General features: G+C 42.9%; 1 protein-coding gene across 1 annotated transcript in view; it reads right to left on the minus strand.

The window, feature by feature from the left end:
• Positions 1-3,137: 3,137 nt before the first annotated feature.
• LOC109483513 overlaps positions 3,138-14,702 on the minus strand; it is a 51,449-nt gene continuing 39,884 nt past the window's right edge. The window contains exons 62-79 of the mRNA XM_019786544.1: positions 14,442-14,599; positions 13,834-14,012; positions 13,110-13,239; positions 11,892-12,081; positions 10,771-10,946; positions 10,172-10,364; positions 9,583-9,753; positions 8,659-8,860; positions 8,286-8,365; positions 8,018-8,125; positions 7,617-7,764; positions 6,989-7,131; positions 6,729-6,820; positions 6,291-6,527; positions 5,183-5,970; positions 4,628-4,867; positions 4,032-4,209; positions 3,138-3,354 (exon numbers count right to left, since the gene is read on the minus strand). Coding sequence (XP_019642103.1) covers positions 3,220-3,354; positions 4,032-4,209; positions 4,628-4,867; positions 5,183-5,970; positions 6,291-6,527; positions 6,729-6,820; positions 6,989-7,131; positions 7,617-7,764; positions 8,018-8,125; positions 8,286-8,365; positions 8,659-8,860; positions 9,583-9,753; positions 10,172-10,364; positions 10,771-10,946; positions 11,892-12,081; positions 13,110-13,239; positions 13,834-14,012; positions 14,442-14,599 — 3,548 coding nt within the window. The 3' untranslated portion in view covers positions 3,138-3,219. The remainder of the gene's footprint in view (positions 3,355-4,031; positions 4,210-4,627; positions 4,868-5,182; positions 5,971-6,290; positions 6,528-6,728; positions 6,821-6,988; positions 7,132-7,616; positions 7,765-8,017; positions 8,126-8,285; positions 8,366-8,658; positions 8,861-9,582; positions 9,754-10,171; positions 10,365-10,770; positions 10,947-11,891; positions 12,082-13,109; positions 13,240-13,833; positions 14,013-14,441; positions 14,600-14,702) is intronic.

A 14,702-nucleotide genomic window follows, 5' to 3' on the forward strand; every position in this document is an offset into this window, starting at 1 on the left:
CTAGGAGGGCAGGCCTGTCTGTTGATAGCAAAGACGCCTGGCCTTGGTTGGGAGCGAAAAAGAAACTAAAGTGTCTGACTTCCATTTGTGTCATGTTTGCACACGCACAAGCACACTAACGTACTAACCTGGGGAGCGAGTAGCAAACCTTCACGTGGTGCTCCCTGTTAATCCCTCACGGGAGACCGATTGCTACATCACCTACTAACTGCAACATTTACAAAAAGTTGAGGGATAAAGAAGTCATTTCACTGAATGTAAATAAATCAGAAGGCTTAACGAAATACTAGCATCGCACAATTGGGAATATTCCGTCCCTGAAACTCTGTTCAGCAAGATACAGACTTTCTTAAAAACTTAACTTTACGGAGGATCGGAGGAAAGTATTTTAGCTGTATCGCCAAAACTCAATCTATTGAAACAAGGTGAGCTACTTTATAGAATATTATTTTTCAAAAGGATGCCCCAAGTAAATTGCAGTGAGAGGTCGAAATATTTCTGTTAGGGAGGCAATTCATGACAGGAAGAGACAGCCAGAAAAACTTGATGATTTTGCCACGTAACGTCTGCTTGGAGATAAGAGAGCTATTGATAAATTGCATTGTATATGTTAATATTGACATTTTGTACACTTTATGATGAGAAGTAAAAAAAGATATATTTTCTCAAGCAGAATGATTGCACAGTGTCCAATAAAAAAATGTTGTAACAAGTCTGAAAGATGTATGTTTGTGACTTATTTGGATAATAAGGATAGATTTGGGTAGTAGTCATCAGGAAGAAGTGTAGAAATATCCATGACGTATGGCTCAAAAGTGCCGCCTAACGGCCAAAAATATCATTGCAGAAAAGCAGGCTCATCACTGAGTCATTTAACATAGCAGTAGGGATAATTCAACGTTTCAGCGGTTTATTAGTCCGGCGAACATAACTTGTATTATTTGGGTAATCAGGATTAAAAAGACATTGTCACGGCCAACGCTCACACGGTCTTAATTTAGCGCCGCCCAGTGACGTATTACGGTACTGCAGTCGCTGAAATCTGCCGTCACAACCAGTATGCACTTGACCGTCCGGCGAGCATAACTTATACTATTTGGGTAATCAGGTTGTGAAACGACCAAATTTCCCCCCGGTTACTCACTCACTCACTCAAGGCCGCATGCTTCCATGGGGAGCGTAGCGCCTCGGCATATGGATCTCCAGGTGTTCCCCGGTTACCACCAAAGCATTTGACGCGGACAAGGTTCTCAATTTAGCGCCGCACAGTGATGAGTTTCAGTACTGCAGGCACTGACATCTACCGTCAAAACCAACACGCATCTAACCGTTAGGCGGACATAACTTGTACGATGTGGGTAATCAAGGAATAAAAAAAGACGACCAAAAGTTAGCCTGTTTACTACCAGTCAGCGAAACTACGTAGTCAGGAAAACCTCTCGATTTCTCCTTTCCAAAGCCTCATCCTTCCTTCACAACTGCACATGTTACCGGTAACATATGTGAGGTTGTGAAGGAAGGATGAGGAGAAGTGACGTAACCGACCGGGTTGTGATGTCAACCGCCTATCCAAGTGTCTCATGAGGTGAGTGTCAGCCTTCTTTTATTTATTTCACGATTAAAGGCTAAGAAAATGATCCAAGTAAGCACTAAGATGCTACTTTATCTCTATGCATATATATAAAGCATAATTTGCCTCAATGTCATATATGATCATACACTATCATGTATCACATTCAAGAATGCTACTTGAAACGCCTGCACCTGGCAGTTTTTAATATCTAGCCAGCTGCTTTATACACTGTTTTTTTGTGTACCTCATTAATGATCATTAATGTTATACCTGAACGTCTAACCTTAATCGATGTAGGTACAAAATAACATGATGTGTTTATGATGTGTTATTTTTTTGTTGTTATAAATATGTGGCCTCTGATCTGCTTCATTTACATGATACAGTGTATATATTGTGATATATATTAATAGTTTTGTGAGGTGAAGTGTTATGAACTCATAGAATCTGATATATATTGTTTCATAATGCTTACTCATGGGTTGTATCTTCACTTGGGCCAAACTCCTGCCTGTATTGATAGTATGCACACTGCAGTGCCCATGGATCCATAAGCATACAGATTGAAAACCTGGGTGCAAAGTGATGCACCTAGGGGCTGGATGGACTCCCTCGTGTGTGGTGGCAACTGGTCCTTAACCATTATAATGATACTTCAGTCTTTTCTAAGTGTGTACCCAACATTTACAGAAATAATACTGATGGAACTTTTTTTGGTTCAAGGACTACACATGCACATTAGTTTCCATCTCCATACATGATATGTGTATAGGGCCTTTCTATATATTACCAGTTTGCTAATTCTTGGTGTCCATGAGATCATTCTGATGATCAGTAAACATTGTGTGTTTGGAAGGGATTAGAAAAAGAAACATAGTAGGTGTTAGAGGTCCTTGATCAGATGCAGACACACAAAGCATTGAGTGATTTATTCAGAATCGGATACATAATTGGAGAGACATCATAGCTGTCACCTTATCATGAGGATGAATTGAAATGACTGTACTTGGGTACGCAATTTCTAAACACATTTTAGACTTAACACTTTAGATCCAACACAAAAAATTCTCTCACCTATAAGAGCTTTCGACCAGTCTGGTCATCCTCAGTAGACTGACCCAGTGGGGCTCGACTCACATGTTTTGTGTTGGATCTAAATTGTTTAACTCTAAACATGTAACTACCAACACAGATTCATGAACTTTCATCATGATGATAACTTCTGAACACCACAATGCCAGCAGGACAATGTAATGTATGAAGTTACCTAAGAGTTTGTAATATTTAACTACAGATGTACTATTCAACTAACTGCTGATGGTGCACTTCATTACTTAGTACATTGATTAGCGCGATCTTGGTTATTACTGTTTCTCTTGGGTTCCAACAAAGAATCGCTTTTAAAGCCATCTAACCAGCAGCAGGACTGCTTTCATGGTTTTAAATAATATCCAGACGGTTCCAAATAACTTATGAGGCAAGAAAATGGCTAAACACATCAAATTACATTTGCTACACTATAGCATTCTTTAATGAGAACAACTTCACTGAATCAAAACTGCGAGCCAACTGCACTACACACATATATTAATTTATCATGCAGCCATAATTGATAAAAGGACAGAGGTCCGTCTCAAGCTCAAGTGCTATTCAGGTGTCCCAGGCAGGCTGATGAACTCTTGATCTTCTGAGGCATCGGGTGCAGTTTTGCCTGTAGCCGCTGGGGGGAGCACCAGTTGTGGCTCCAGCTTCTTGCTGACAGGCTCTTCATCCTCAAGTTCCTGCAACACAAGGGTTGGACTAACAGTATTAATGGCCTTTGACTTGAACATTTTCAAACTTCCTATCCTATAGTATATCAGCACGTCGGCAAAACGTACTGCGCCTGCGCGGAACCCTGTATTTTCACGATTTTCGTCGGATTTTTGGTCAACGTTGCATCAGAATTTTGCCTGTTGCAAAGGATATCTTTTCCTACGTAACATTTGGAAACTACAGACGGGATGTTAACCTTATATGCGCTAGTACGACCTTATATGAGACCTTCTGCCGAAGTGCTATGTACAATACATTACGATTTTCGCACAGGTGCAGTACGTTCTACCGACGTGCTTAGTATATCCAAGAAATATCATGCAATGTTGAACACATTTGAAAATGGATTATGGACAGAAACAATTAAGCAAGCCTATAACCTGCCAACATGCTACATGTAAATTACATTGCAGTCATGGTAGGCACAGAAGAGTACTAGTAGGAACATGCCACGGTACATGCAATGGTGAACTCAAAGAAGAATCATCGGCCTCCTCCCGAGGGGATTAACTTGAATATTAAGTAATAAGAGTAACTTCTGTATCTGTATCAGTCTAGCCGGTATAACCACCCTTCGGTGTAACTTGGGTAACTTAGGAATAAAACTTAAATAATAAGAATAATTTGTGAAATGGGAATTTACCACAGGATGGAACTCCACCTCCTCAACATCCTCCTCCCAGACCTTCTTCACATTGTCGAAGTTCTTCTGTCCGTCTGTGACGTTCATGGTCTCATACGCTGGGTTTAGGATTGCGTTTGAAGGCACCGCTGACCCACTGGGCTTGGTCAAACGATTAAGTGAATCCTGGCTTCCAGTCCTGGAATTTTAAAGGGAATTTTTATTGTCATCGTCATCTCTTGTCCTCTGATTATGCCCATCTGTCTATGGCTTAAAACTGTTGACTGACAGGCAGACTAGCTTTATACCTCAAAATAACTCGCACACTGAACATACATGTAGATTGCCACATACAGGCATAAACCTCTAAGAGCTTGCACCAAAGGGTAATGCCAGAAGAGCTACAAGAATGGATACAACTACATGTATATACCACTCTATCATGTAGTACACCCACAGTAAGAAGGTTTAAGGGATCATGGCAGATACATCATTGTTGTCCTCCAATGGGGTCACAGTGTCAGCCTTTGCACTACTTCCTTCAACATGGTTCTCATGGGAATTTTCTACATCTATACTAGTACCCCTATACCGATAGGTAAGGAAGATATACTTACAGGCTCTGACTGACTTTAAGTGCCTCATCCTTTTTCTTCTTCCACACCCTGAAGATGACAATGAGGATGATCAGGGCCACCAGACAGCCGACTGTGATGCCCACAATCTCCCAAACCGTCAGGCTGTCACATGGCCAGCCGGGTTCACAGTGGCAGACATAACTGTTGACTTGGTCGATGCAGGTGTAGTTCTTTGGGCAGGGGTCAGGAATGCAGTCATTGGGGTTGATCTCGCAGTACCTTGTTATTCAGGAAGAAAAAGACATTAAGTGCACGACAATTGTAAGGGATACAACGTATGGCAAAGTTAGTAATATAAGTGATGCTAACATTGCTAAGAGGTGACTGTGAGTTCTACCTTTTCTAAGAAGCCGATCTACATAAAATAATTGATGTTATCAATGCTAAATGTGCATTTTTTTACTCTCCAAAACCTAGCAAATAACAATTCCGGCTATATTTTTAATGTAATATTGACATTGAAGAGTAGTGGTTGTATAATGTCAATAATTGGAGGTTCCTTAAATAAACAAACAAACAAACAAACAAACACACCTTCCCTCAAAGCCCACCGTGCAGTTGCACATGTAGCCGTCAAAACCGTCACTGCGGGACTGGTCTTTGCAATCGGGATCGCTCTGGGGTCCAACACACTTTCCGCCATTCAGGCAACGGTTTTCCATGACGTGGATGACCACAGTCACGAGTTTGGACCTCGCTCCCGACGCATCTTCAGCGTAGATCTTCACTGCGTCCTCCCCGAAGAAGTGTTGGTTTGGAGTGTACGTTATTGCTGCCACGGCCCAGTTCATGGTGTCTGCTGAGTGCGGGAGTACTATCCCACACGGGTACGGGATAGCAGGGCCCGCCCAGGACTTGTTGAACACATCCGCCCATTCCCTTCTCTTCCCTTCCACGGGCATTGTACACTTTGGTTCTTTGAATGTGATTTTCTTCACATGCTTGCCGACCACAATCGTACCGTTAGAAGGTGCCTTGATGTGTAGCGTCATCGCATCGTTGGCATCAACGTCAAAGGATCCTGCCACAAACTTCAACACTTCGAAGTCGACGTTGTCAGGATGGTTTTCTTCCACAGTCAGGTGGATGATACCCGATCCCTGTAGCTTCTCCTCTCCCTCATGGACCACAAACGGCTGAGGATTGTCGTTTTCTTCCATGACGTCTATGTTGATGGTAACGGTGGTGGATAGTAGAGGGTTGCTGTCCGTGCGAGACTCGGAGATGGTTATAGGGATCTCTCTGGTTCCGGAGAAGTCCAGGGCTGGTTTGTACCGCAGCGTGCCTTGTTTGTCCAACTCGACAAGATCTCCAAACTCCTGCTGAGTTAATGCAAATGAAAGCAGCTTTGAGTCAACCAGACATATACCAAAACTTGGAGAACAATACATGTACCTACTAGTAATAAATATGTAGGAGTTTTGAAATACACTTGAACATAAGGAGCTCCTGTGGTTTTTGACACATGTGGCAGTCAGAGCAAGTTCGGTCTCTCTACATACAGTAGCCAGCTCAAAAGCCGCTTGCGAATGATTATTGTGACACTGGTTGTTGATTGGTTCTAGTTGTTAAATCTATGTTGAGTATGAAGCCATCCTATTGATAGACTGAAAGCAAAAGAAGCTTTGATCAAAACATTTACCGGTTGGTCATTCAGCATGAAGACTAGGTCATCATCCTCTGGGTCTTTGGCAATGAGTCGAGTAATCAGAGTTCCCTCATCTTCTCCCATGGACATGCGCAGTGGAGACAGCAGGATGGGCGGTTCATTCTGGAAGGTGCCGTTAATGATGACGACAGCGAGCTGTGACGTGCCGGAGAAGTAACGCTGAACGCTGCGGCGGCTGCGATGGCCTTGTGCTGCTGCGGTAGAGCAAAGCTGAGGAAGAAAGAAATTTTGCAACATTAGATTTTACAAGAAAGCCTTGTAAACATGTGCCAATGGGCAGCCCATATCTTGCAACATTGTCAACTGCTTTTTTCCAAGTCCGCTTGGCAGAAGTGTTTTCTTGTGCATTACTTACGTTTGACAGTTTGGTACCAAAGATTCTCAATACATGTACTGTCATATAGGGATTACCTTTACTGTGAACAGCCCCTTTTGCCAGTTGTAATCCACTGCTCCAGTAATGTCTGTACAGGTCCCTTGGACATCTCTCCAAATTTCAGATTCTGTGTGAAACAGTAGGGTATGTAATAACCTGAACAGAACAACAGGATACTCTACGGAACGGATGTACTAAACAACTAAAATTGAATTTTGCATGTTTCAAAATATTTGAGATTTGAAATGACATCTTAGGTTTCACCCTACTCCTGATCCATAATGAAATCAGTTACCTGGGTCCCAGAACACCATCCTTGGTATTTCATTCCTCAGTAGTGCGGATTCATTGTAAGTTGCGGTGACTGTTAACGGCGCATCAACCTCGTCACCGCCGATGGACGACACGAAGAACGATTGACCGTACTCTTTTCGAACCCTGTATGATAGACATTGAGTTTGCTGAGTTATATTTTCAATGTCTTGTCATGGTTAGCATTGCGGATAACAGGATGTGAAACCTGTCCTTGGTGCTGAACACTATCCACACACGGGTGAACATACCTGTCCTTGGTGCTGAACACCATCCACACACAGACAAACATACCTGTCCTTGGTGCTGAACACCATCCACACACAGGTAAACATGCCTGTCCTTGGTGCTGAACACCATCCACACACAGGCAAACATACCTGTCCTTGGTGCTGAACACCATTCACAAACAGGCAAACATGCCTGTCCTTGGTGCTGAACACCATCTACACACATGCAGGCCTGTTCTAGGTGCTGAACACCATCCACACATAGCTATAACAATCCTGTCCTTGGTGCTGAACACCACCCACACATAGTTAAAATGACCATGTACCTGCATGTAAGTACTTTTACATTTCTCCTCAACAACATCATCCAACGAGACGTACCTGTTTTTGAGGAATCTGTCCGTCTGGTGTATGGTAAATGCAGGGTTGGAGATGAAAGGTCTATTGGAAGTGTACGTCATAGATACGTCATTGTCAGTCAGGATGCCGGCTCCTACAGCTCCAGGCTTAAGCACACCAGTGTCTTCACCTGTTGGAAAGTGTTACACTATCAGTATGGATCGCTCACGAACATTTCTTGAATAGCCATTGCCTCTCCATAAAGGCTACTTCTTCTGAAAATGTTGAAAGATGGAAATATGTAGAATACATGTACATCCCTCCCCATTTTAGGATCTGATTGTCTTTACATGTATGTGCAAAATCAAGGTAGTAATATATGGCATACAATGCAAACATATTTGTGTATTAGACACAGACTGAGAAGGATATAAGAAGATTACCTTGATATTTTGCAATGATGATGGTTGAGTTCTCAGACTCGTTCCCATCTGCCAGTTCTATGTCTTCAGTGGACCCATTCTTGAAAGTCAGCACCTTGTCCTGGGCTCCTGATATGTCACAAACAAGTCTTTAGTAAGACAAGCAAAAAAGAAAGAACATGTAATATAGGAAGGCCTTCAAGATGGTACGGATTGATGTCAGTTATAAAGAAGCTGTCTTGAACATTTTAGATTCAAAAGGTGCTTAGTAGGATATTCTTGCACTTACTCAGTATTGTTCGTTTCTTGACGGCAATGTCTGCACACTTATGTCCGGCATGGCAAGCAGTCAGTCTTGTAAACAATGTCCTGTAAAAGAATACAAGCAATACAAGAAAACAATTTAAGGTTCTTTGTATATCAGCTGTGTCTGCATCTGTTTCTATCTTTACAGCCGGTATAACCGCCTTTTGGCTTAACACACGAGCTTCACAGGCAGGCGACGTGGCAGTAGCTGGCTAACATTACACTAAACGACTTGTTACCCCTAACCCTTCAACATTCTATCTAATGATATTGCTCCTACTTGGTGTAAATGCTCTGTAAAGGCATCAAAGGCACCGTGATCACAAGGAATATGAAGTATAAACAAGATATTTTACCTGCCAGGTTCCACGTGGAACTTATGATGTGTCTTGACGCTTGGCCCGTCTTCACGACTGCGCAGGTCCGAAATGTTGACCTTTGACCGCCCAAACGCCAGCTCTCCCCGGATGACCTGCACCCAGCCTGACTCGTTATACCCCACCTGTGTCTGGGGGATGACGTCACCGGGGCTGTCCTCTGACGTCCCCACACTGAACACTGCAATTGAATATGTAATATTCAACTCTGTGCTCTACAGTGACCTTCAGAGAATCTCCAAAAAGATGGGGAAGCGGAGAATGGAGCTGGCTGGACACAGCATCCGACACCCCGAGCTGTTAGCCAGCCAGCTCATCCTGTGGGAGCCAAGAGAGGGGGCAGAAGGAGAACAACCTACATTGACACGCTGAAGCGGGATGTTGGACTCAGGGACATATCAACTTCTGAGCTCTGCTCACTGATGGAGGACAGAGAGGAGTGGAGGAGAAGGACCCACTGTTTTGCCGTGATGACATCCCCCCAAAATGTCCACATTCAAGGTTCAAGGTTCAAGGTACATGTTTAATTATGTAGTGCACTTGGTGACTGGCATATCTAGCTCCTATGCTTACACTGCAAGAATATTGTATACAGTTGTATACATAGAATGTACATGTAATACACTTGATGACAGGCATTCCTAATTCTTATACCCTCTTTCTTTGAAGGCTGGTTAGATTTCAAGTAGTAAGATGATATGCCTGGCGTAATGCACATTGACATTTATAAAGATACTGAAACGTTGTGCATAAACTTGCTCTTTTACAACCAAGTCCTTGTAAGTAAAAAGTTGTACATAGGATAAAGTAAGGCATGGAACAAACTAATTTTGAACGATTCCTATAATATGGACTCTATCTACTAGTAGGCATTAGTAGGTAAGTGAGAAGATAGAAGCTTACCATAATTATTGACAGAGTCGTCCTCCACCCTTGTCCAGGCAATGTCAATCTTCTCCTGATCCCCACACAGGTCCACACCTCCCAATGTTGAGTTTGTCTCCACAGTATGTTCACAGGAGGTGGTGATGTTACTGCTACTGGTGTTGGGAGGGTCAAGCAGCACTGTCACTCCTGTATGGATATGAAATAATTCAAGTCATTTTCTTTCTCTCTTTGATGTAGAGCATCAATGTTGCGAGAACAGCAGATCATACAGAGCAGCTACGATGGCCACAGATAAAAAGAAGACCAACGTAAGTACATGTACATTACTGGTATCAAAGCAAATAAAGGAGGATTTTTCCCCAATGCTTGAATTATTATTAGCATAAAACTGTAAGTCCAAAAATATGTTAAAAAGAAATTATTATTTGATATCTAGATGAATAACTCTGCTGTTACCTGTGCCTCATCAACATTAAGACCTAATTCACATTATCAGAATCAAAACCAGTTTACTATCTCTACAATATGATTACATATCCCACTATAAATTTCCAACTTACAACATACAAACAAAATGCCCCAAAATGGGAAAATCATTACTGACCAGTTGTAGTTTTCTCGCTGACCAGACCTGCACCGTTGACCAGTCTCACGGTGACGTAATACGTCTGTCTGTTGCTGAGCTTTCCCTCTAACTTGTTGTTGTAGACTAAGTTCTGTTCTGGTCCGACCGATGTGAAGTTTTGGACATCTGTTTGCCCTGGGCTTGTGCCAACTGCCCATTGGCACTCCACTACCTGTGAAAGGCATTTGTATTAAATACAAACATGTTTTCATTGGTACTCAGAGCATTTAGCATGTAAGAAAATACAGGGTCTCCAGCATTTGAAAAATGTCTGTCCAGTTTGCTTAGAGGAGGTATAGTGGTGGTTTATATTTCATGGGGTATGTGCAAATTGATGACATTGTTCTATATGAGTGTGTGGACTGGCGAAAGACTGGTATAGAGGGGTGCCACTGGCAGATGCTGAGGATCTGGCCAAAGATCGAGCAGAACAGAGGAAACTTGCTGCCCAATGTGCTATCCACTGGAGGAACTAAGGCTAAGGTATGGTTTTATATGTTATGTTATCATCATGGTAAGGTATAGCATAGCATAGTTCATATAGTGTGGTTTGGAACAGTGTAAATAGTTTATCGTACCTCGCTCTCTTTATCGTAGGCCTCCCAGTACACAGCGATGGTGCTGTTGTCCCCCTGGTATCTAGTGGGCTCATCCGGTGACCAGGACAGGTCCACGTGGAACAGGTTCTCTATAACAGGCGGTGTGACGTCGATGTAGATCCCGTTAGACGACGCAATGGCCGCCCTGCCAGAACCTGGTGGTCACAGAGATATCACGGGGGTAAGTTACAGGTATATAGGGTCGTATATATAGAATACATCACGGGGTATTCCGTATCGCCCGAGGTACTTAGTCTAGTATTTGCCCGACCGCGGGTCGGATCGCCCGACTGCCGCAGGCCAGAGGGTGATCCGACTCGCGGGAAGGCCAGGACCGAGGGCGACGCGGAATACACCGTGTTGTATTTTATTTATGTCATACCCACCCAAGAAAACACGCCTTTCAATGCAAGCTGAGCCAAAAGTTGGTGCCCCCAAATCCTCAGATGCAACAACATCAGTTCCAACGTTCGGGTTCTGTATTCGAAGTTTCAAAAGCGGCACACGTGGTTAGGGAGAAACGCGTTCGAATCATTCTATGGAAGCCATGGAGCCTGGGCCGCACCGTAAAGTATGGCCCGGTCCGGAACCCGTTATTGAACGTTATCGCGGCCCAGGTATGATATAAAGTTCGGTACAGAGATATCGCAGGGGTAAGTTACAGGTATATTTCTGTTTCCTGTTTTTGGCATCAATCTCTTGTCAGTATAGCAACACTGTCAATAGCCGTGAACAAATATTGTGCACTGTCCTGTTTATATACATGTGGTCTTTCAAATGGCAAGTGTGCAGCCCCTGCAATGCGAGCGCTTTAGGTAGTAGAAAGAGTTTGATATGCCAAAAATGTTCTATATACCAGAAGTGAGTTTTTTTACAGGCATATTATTAGTCTTTTTCACCAACACACTTTACTTTATTAAATTGAAATTGTTGTTACAGTAATAGATAATTATGTAAATCCTCTACCCACCCACCTACCTAAGTTCTTTCTAAAACAGTGGCTCAAAGGTTCTGTATTATGTGTAGCTACTTCACATAATACATAACAGTGATGTTAATGCTTGATAAAAAAAAAAAAAAATCATTGCACGACAACCTACCAGCCACTGCTCTGACAGTAAGGTAGTACACAGCCTGTACTGTAGTGTTGGAGTCTGGTACAGATAACAGCGGTGGCAGGTTCAGCCCTGTGAGATGGATCTGGTGTACATACGTCTTGTCCTCGTCACAATCAGGATCACAGCCCAGCACGTCGCACCGCACAGAGCATGGGATACACGGCTTGGAGACCTGATGGGCAGACAAAAAGTATTTGCTATAGAACAAACTACTGTTTTTAGATCTGTTGAACTGACATGCAGCCTAGCTATACCACATACATGTAACAAGGTTGCGTGTTTATTTCATGCATGACTGCGCAATCTGGTGGGTAGACAGAAGATGTCAGTCATTGCCGAAGAGTCGACATTACGGAAAGAAGAATTAGAACAAACTGCAGCCCATTTTAGACCTGTTGAACTAATATGCAGCCTTGCTATACCACATACATGTAACAAGACTGTGTGTTTATTTCATGCACGACTTTGCAATCTTGTGGGTAGACAAAAGATCATTGTCTTGTAGAAAAATGTAAAGCAATATGGCAATACTGAATAGATGGCATGAACCAATATTTCGCCTAGCTTCTAAGTACCATTAATAAAGTGTGCATTTTTTTTCATGTCGTCGGTAAATATGCGCATCCACAGCCATATTGGTGTTCTATTTGCACAATAGCACAAATAGAAACCAATATGGCACAGATTTTTTTAAAAACGAACCGGGCAGAGCACGGGATACACGGCTTAGTGACCTGGTGGGTAGGCATTATAGAAAACAGCAATATGACAAAGTTACCCCATCTTTAGACCTGTTACTTTTAACACCCGATACGAACACGATTATACTGATCAGCCTATCTAGTTTTAGATGTGCGTGAATATCTCATGTCGTCTAGTATGCGTGTATATTGCGTGACAAAATGCATTTGTTATAGAACGAACTACAGCGATATTACATGGCTACCCCATATCATGAGAACTCTTGAACACTAAGTGTATTACATGACATATTATTTCATGTCGTCATTATACATATACATCTGCCGCCATATTGGTGTCCTATTGGCATTTCAGTGACTTAAGCACCAATAAAAGCCAATATGGCTGAGTTTGTTGCTATGTAACATCTTATATTGGTCTACATGGAAATGACTAGTAAGGTCACGAATGTGGTCTACAGTATTTTGCTTCCCGCATCGTGTTATTTCTAAACGTTACCTCTCTGAATGGTGCAACGTCGTCCAGCAGTTTGGCCGACCCGACACCGGCCTCAAACCGCACCACCGCGTGGTCGCCATTCCTGAACGGCTTCCCCTGTAAGCACAGGCTGGAGGCTTCTGGTGGGAGGCTGGGGATAAAGAGAGTTCTAATTAAATGATAGACACCGAAACGTCAGCAGGCGCAAATATTATATGTTTGGTTGTGTAGAAGGAAACCCCTATATCCTATACTTTACCAGCCTGATGAAACTATTTTCAGAAATAAATGAGTTTCGATAAAATCAAGGCAATGGTGTGAGGAAGGTAACACTGATGATAGATACCAGAATATTGTCTTTGCTTTCTTTGCAAAAACGAACCTGTACATGTACCATCCTCTATGTTTGAGGGTTGGGACTCTAGTAGTATCAATCTCCATGCCTTCCTATCCTTTCCCCGGCCTTCTGAGTGCAGTTTGCCATTGACTGTCATTTTCAATTCCTGTATGTGTCTCTGCTGATCAACGTTTTATTAGCAAGGGTAAGCTCACTCACAGCTATCTATCCTCACATATACCTTGTCCCCCAACGACCACGAGATCAAGGGACTCTAGGTAGGTGGGTAGGTAGCTCGGTAAGCTCACCATCCTCTTTGCTTACCATACACTGCTTATACTGAATTAGGCACTTAGGAAGACCAACACTTGTAACAAGTAACAGTTTGAAGAAAGGCATGAGATGTACCTAACAGATCGGAATGAGGCGGTTGTTGTCGGTGGTTCAAACGGGTCCACCAACTCAGGAATCCAGTCATGCTTGTTCCAGGTGGTCAGTATCAGCTTGGATGTCGGGCTTAAGGTCGGGATGCCGGTCAGAACTGCCTTGAACTGGCCGTCGATGTACAATCGTACTGATCTGTCAACCTGGGGGTATATGGAAGATAAAAAAGGACATTTTGTTTGTGTAAGGCCTATGACAGTGATATCAAGGCATGTACTGAGGAGTGATTAAAGTTGCTGAGTGATTAGTTTCAGACTTTCACAGCTGTGTAATCATCAAGATCTTAAGAAGCTCTCGTATAATGGCTTTCAATTGCTTGTAGTCCTTCCTGGAGTTCTTCAATTCCACTCCTATATCCATACAACAGAGACCACTGTGAATGGTACGATTTGTGTGTGTGTGTGTGTTCCCTCTGTCTGTCTCTCTCTCTATGTGTGTATGTGTGATGGCGTTCAGTACCAAGGACAGGTATGTTTACCTCTGTGTGTGTTTCTCTCTCTGTCTCTCTCTATGGATATATATATATGTGTGTGTGTGCGTGTGTGTGTGTTTGTTGAAAACCGTTCACAAACCTTGGTTGCAAAGATCTTCTCCTCCATGAACTGTAGTGTGTACTTGTGCCAGGCAGCTGACGGGTCGAAGTCCAGCTTCACAGTTTCTCCCTGTTCCGACTGGGTCCCGTTCGCAAACCGACACCACAGCCCGACGTAGCTGGGATTGTTGGCAGTTTCTGAAGAAATGTAGATAGCACATGGCATAAACTCTGGTGAAACATATTCATGTTTAGCAGTGCCTTGTTATAGAAAGTTTCGATTACATATTCATCACCATTG

The sequence above is a fragment of the Branchiostoma belcheri genome, unplaced genomic scaffold (genome assembly GCF_001625305.1).
Source record: "Branchiostoma belcheri isolate BF01 breed outbred unplaced genomic scaffold, Haploidv18h27 scaffold65, whole genome shotgun sequence".
NCBI lineage: Eukaryota > Metazoa > Chordata > Leptocardii > Amphioxiformes > Branchiostomatidae > Branchiostoma > Branchiostoma belcheri.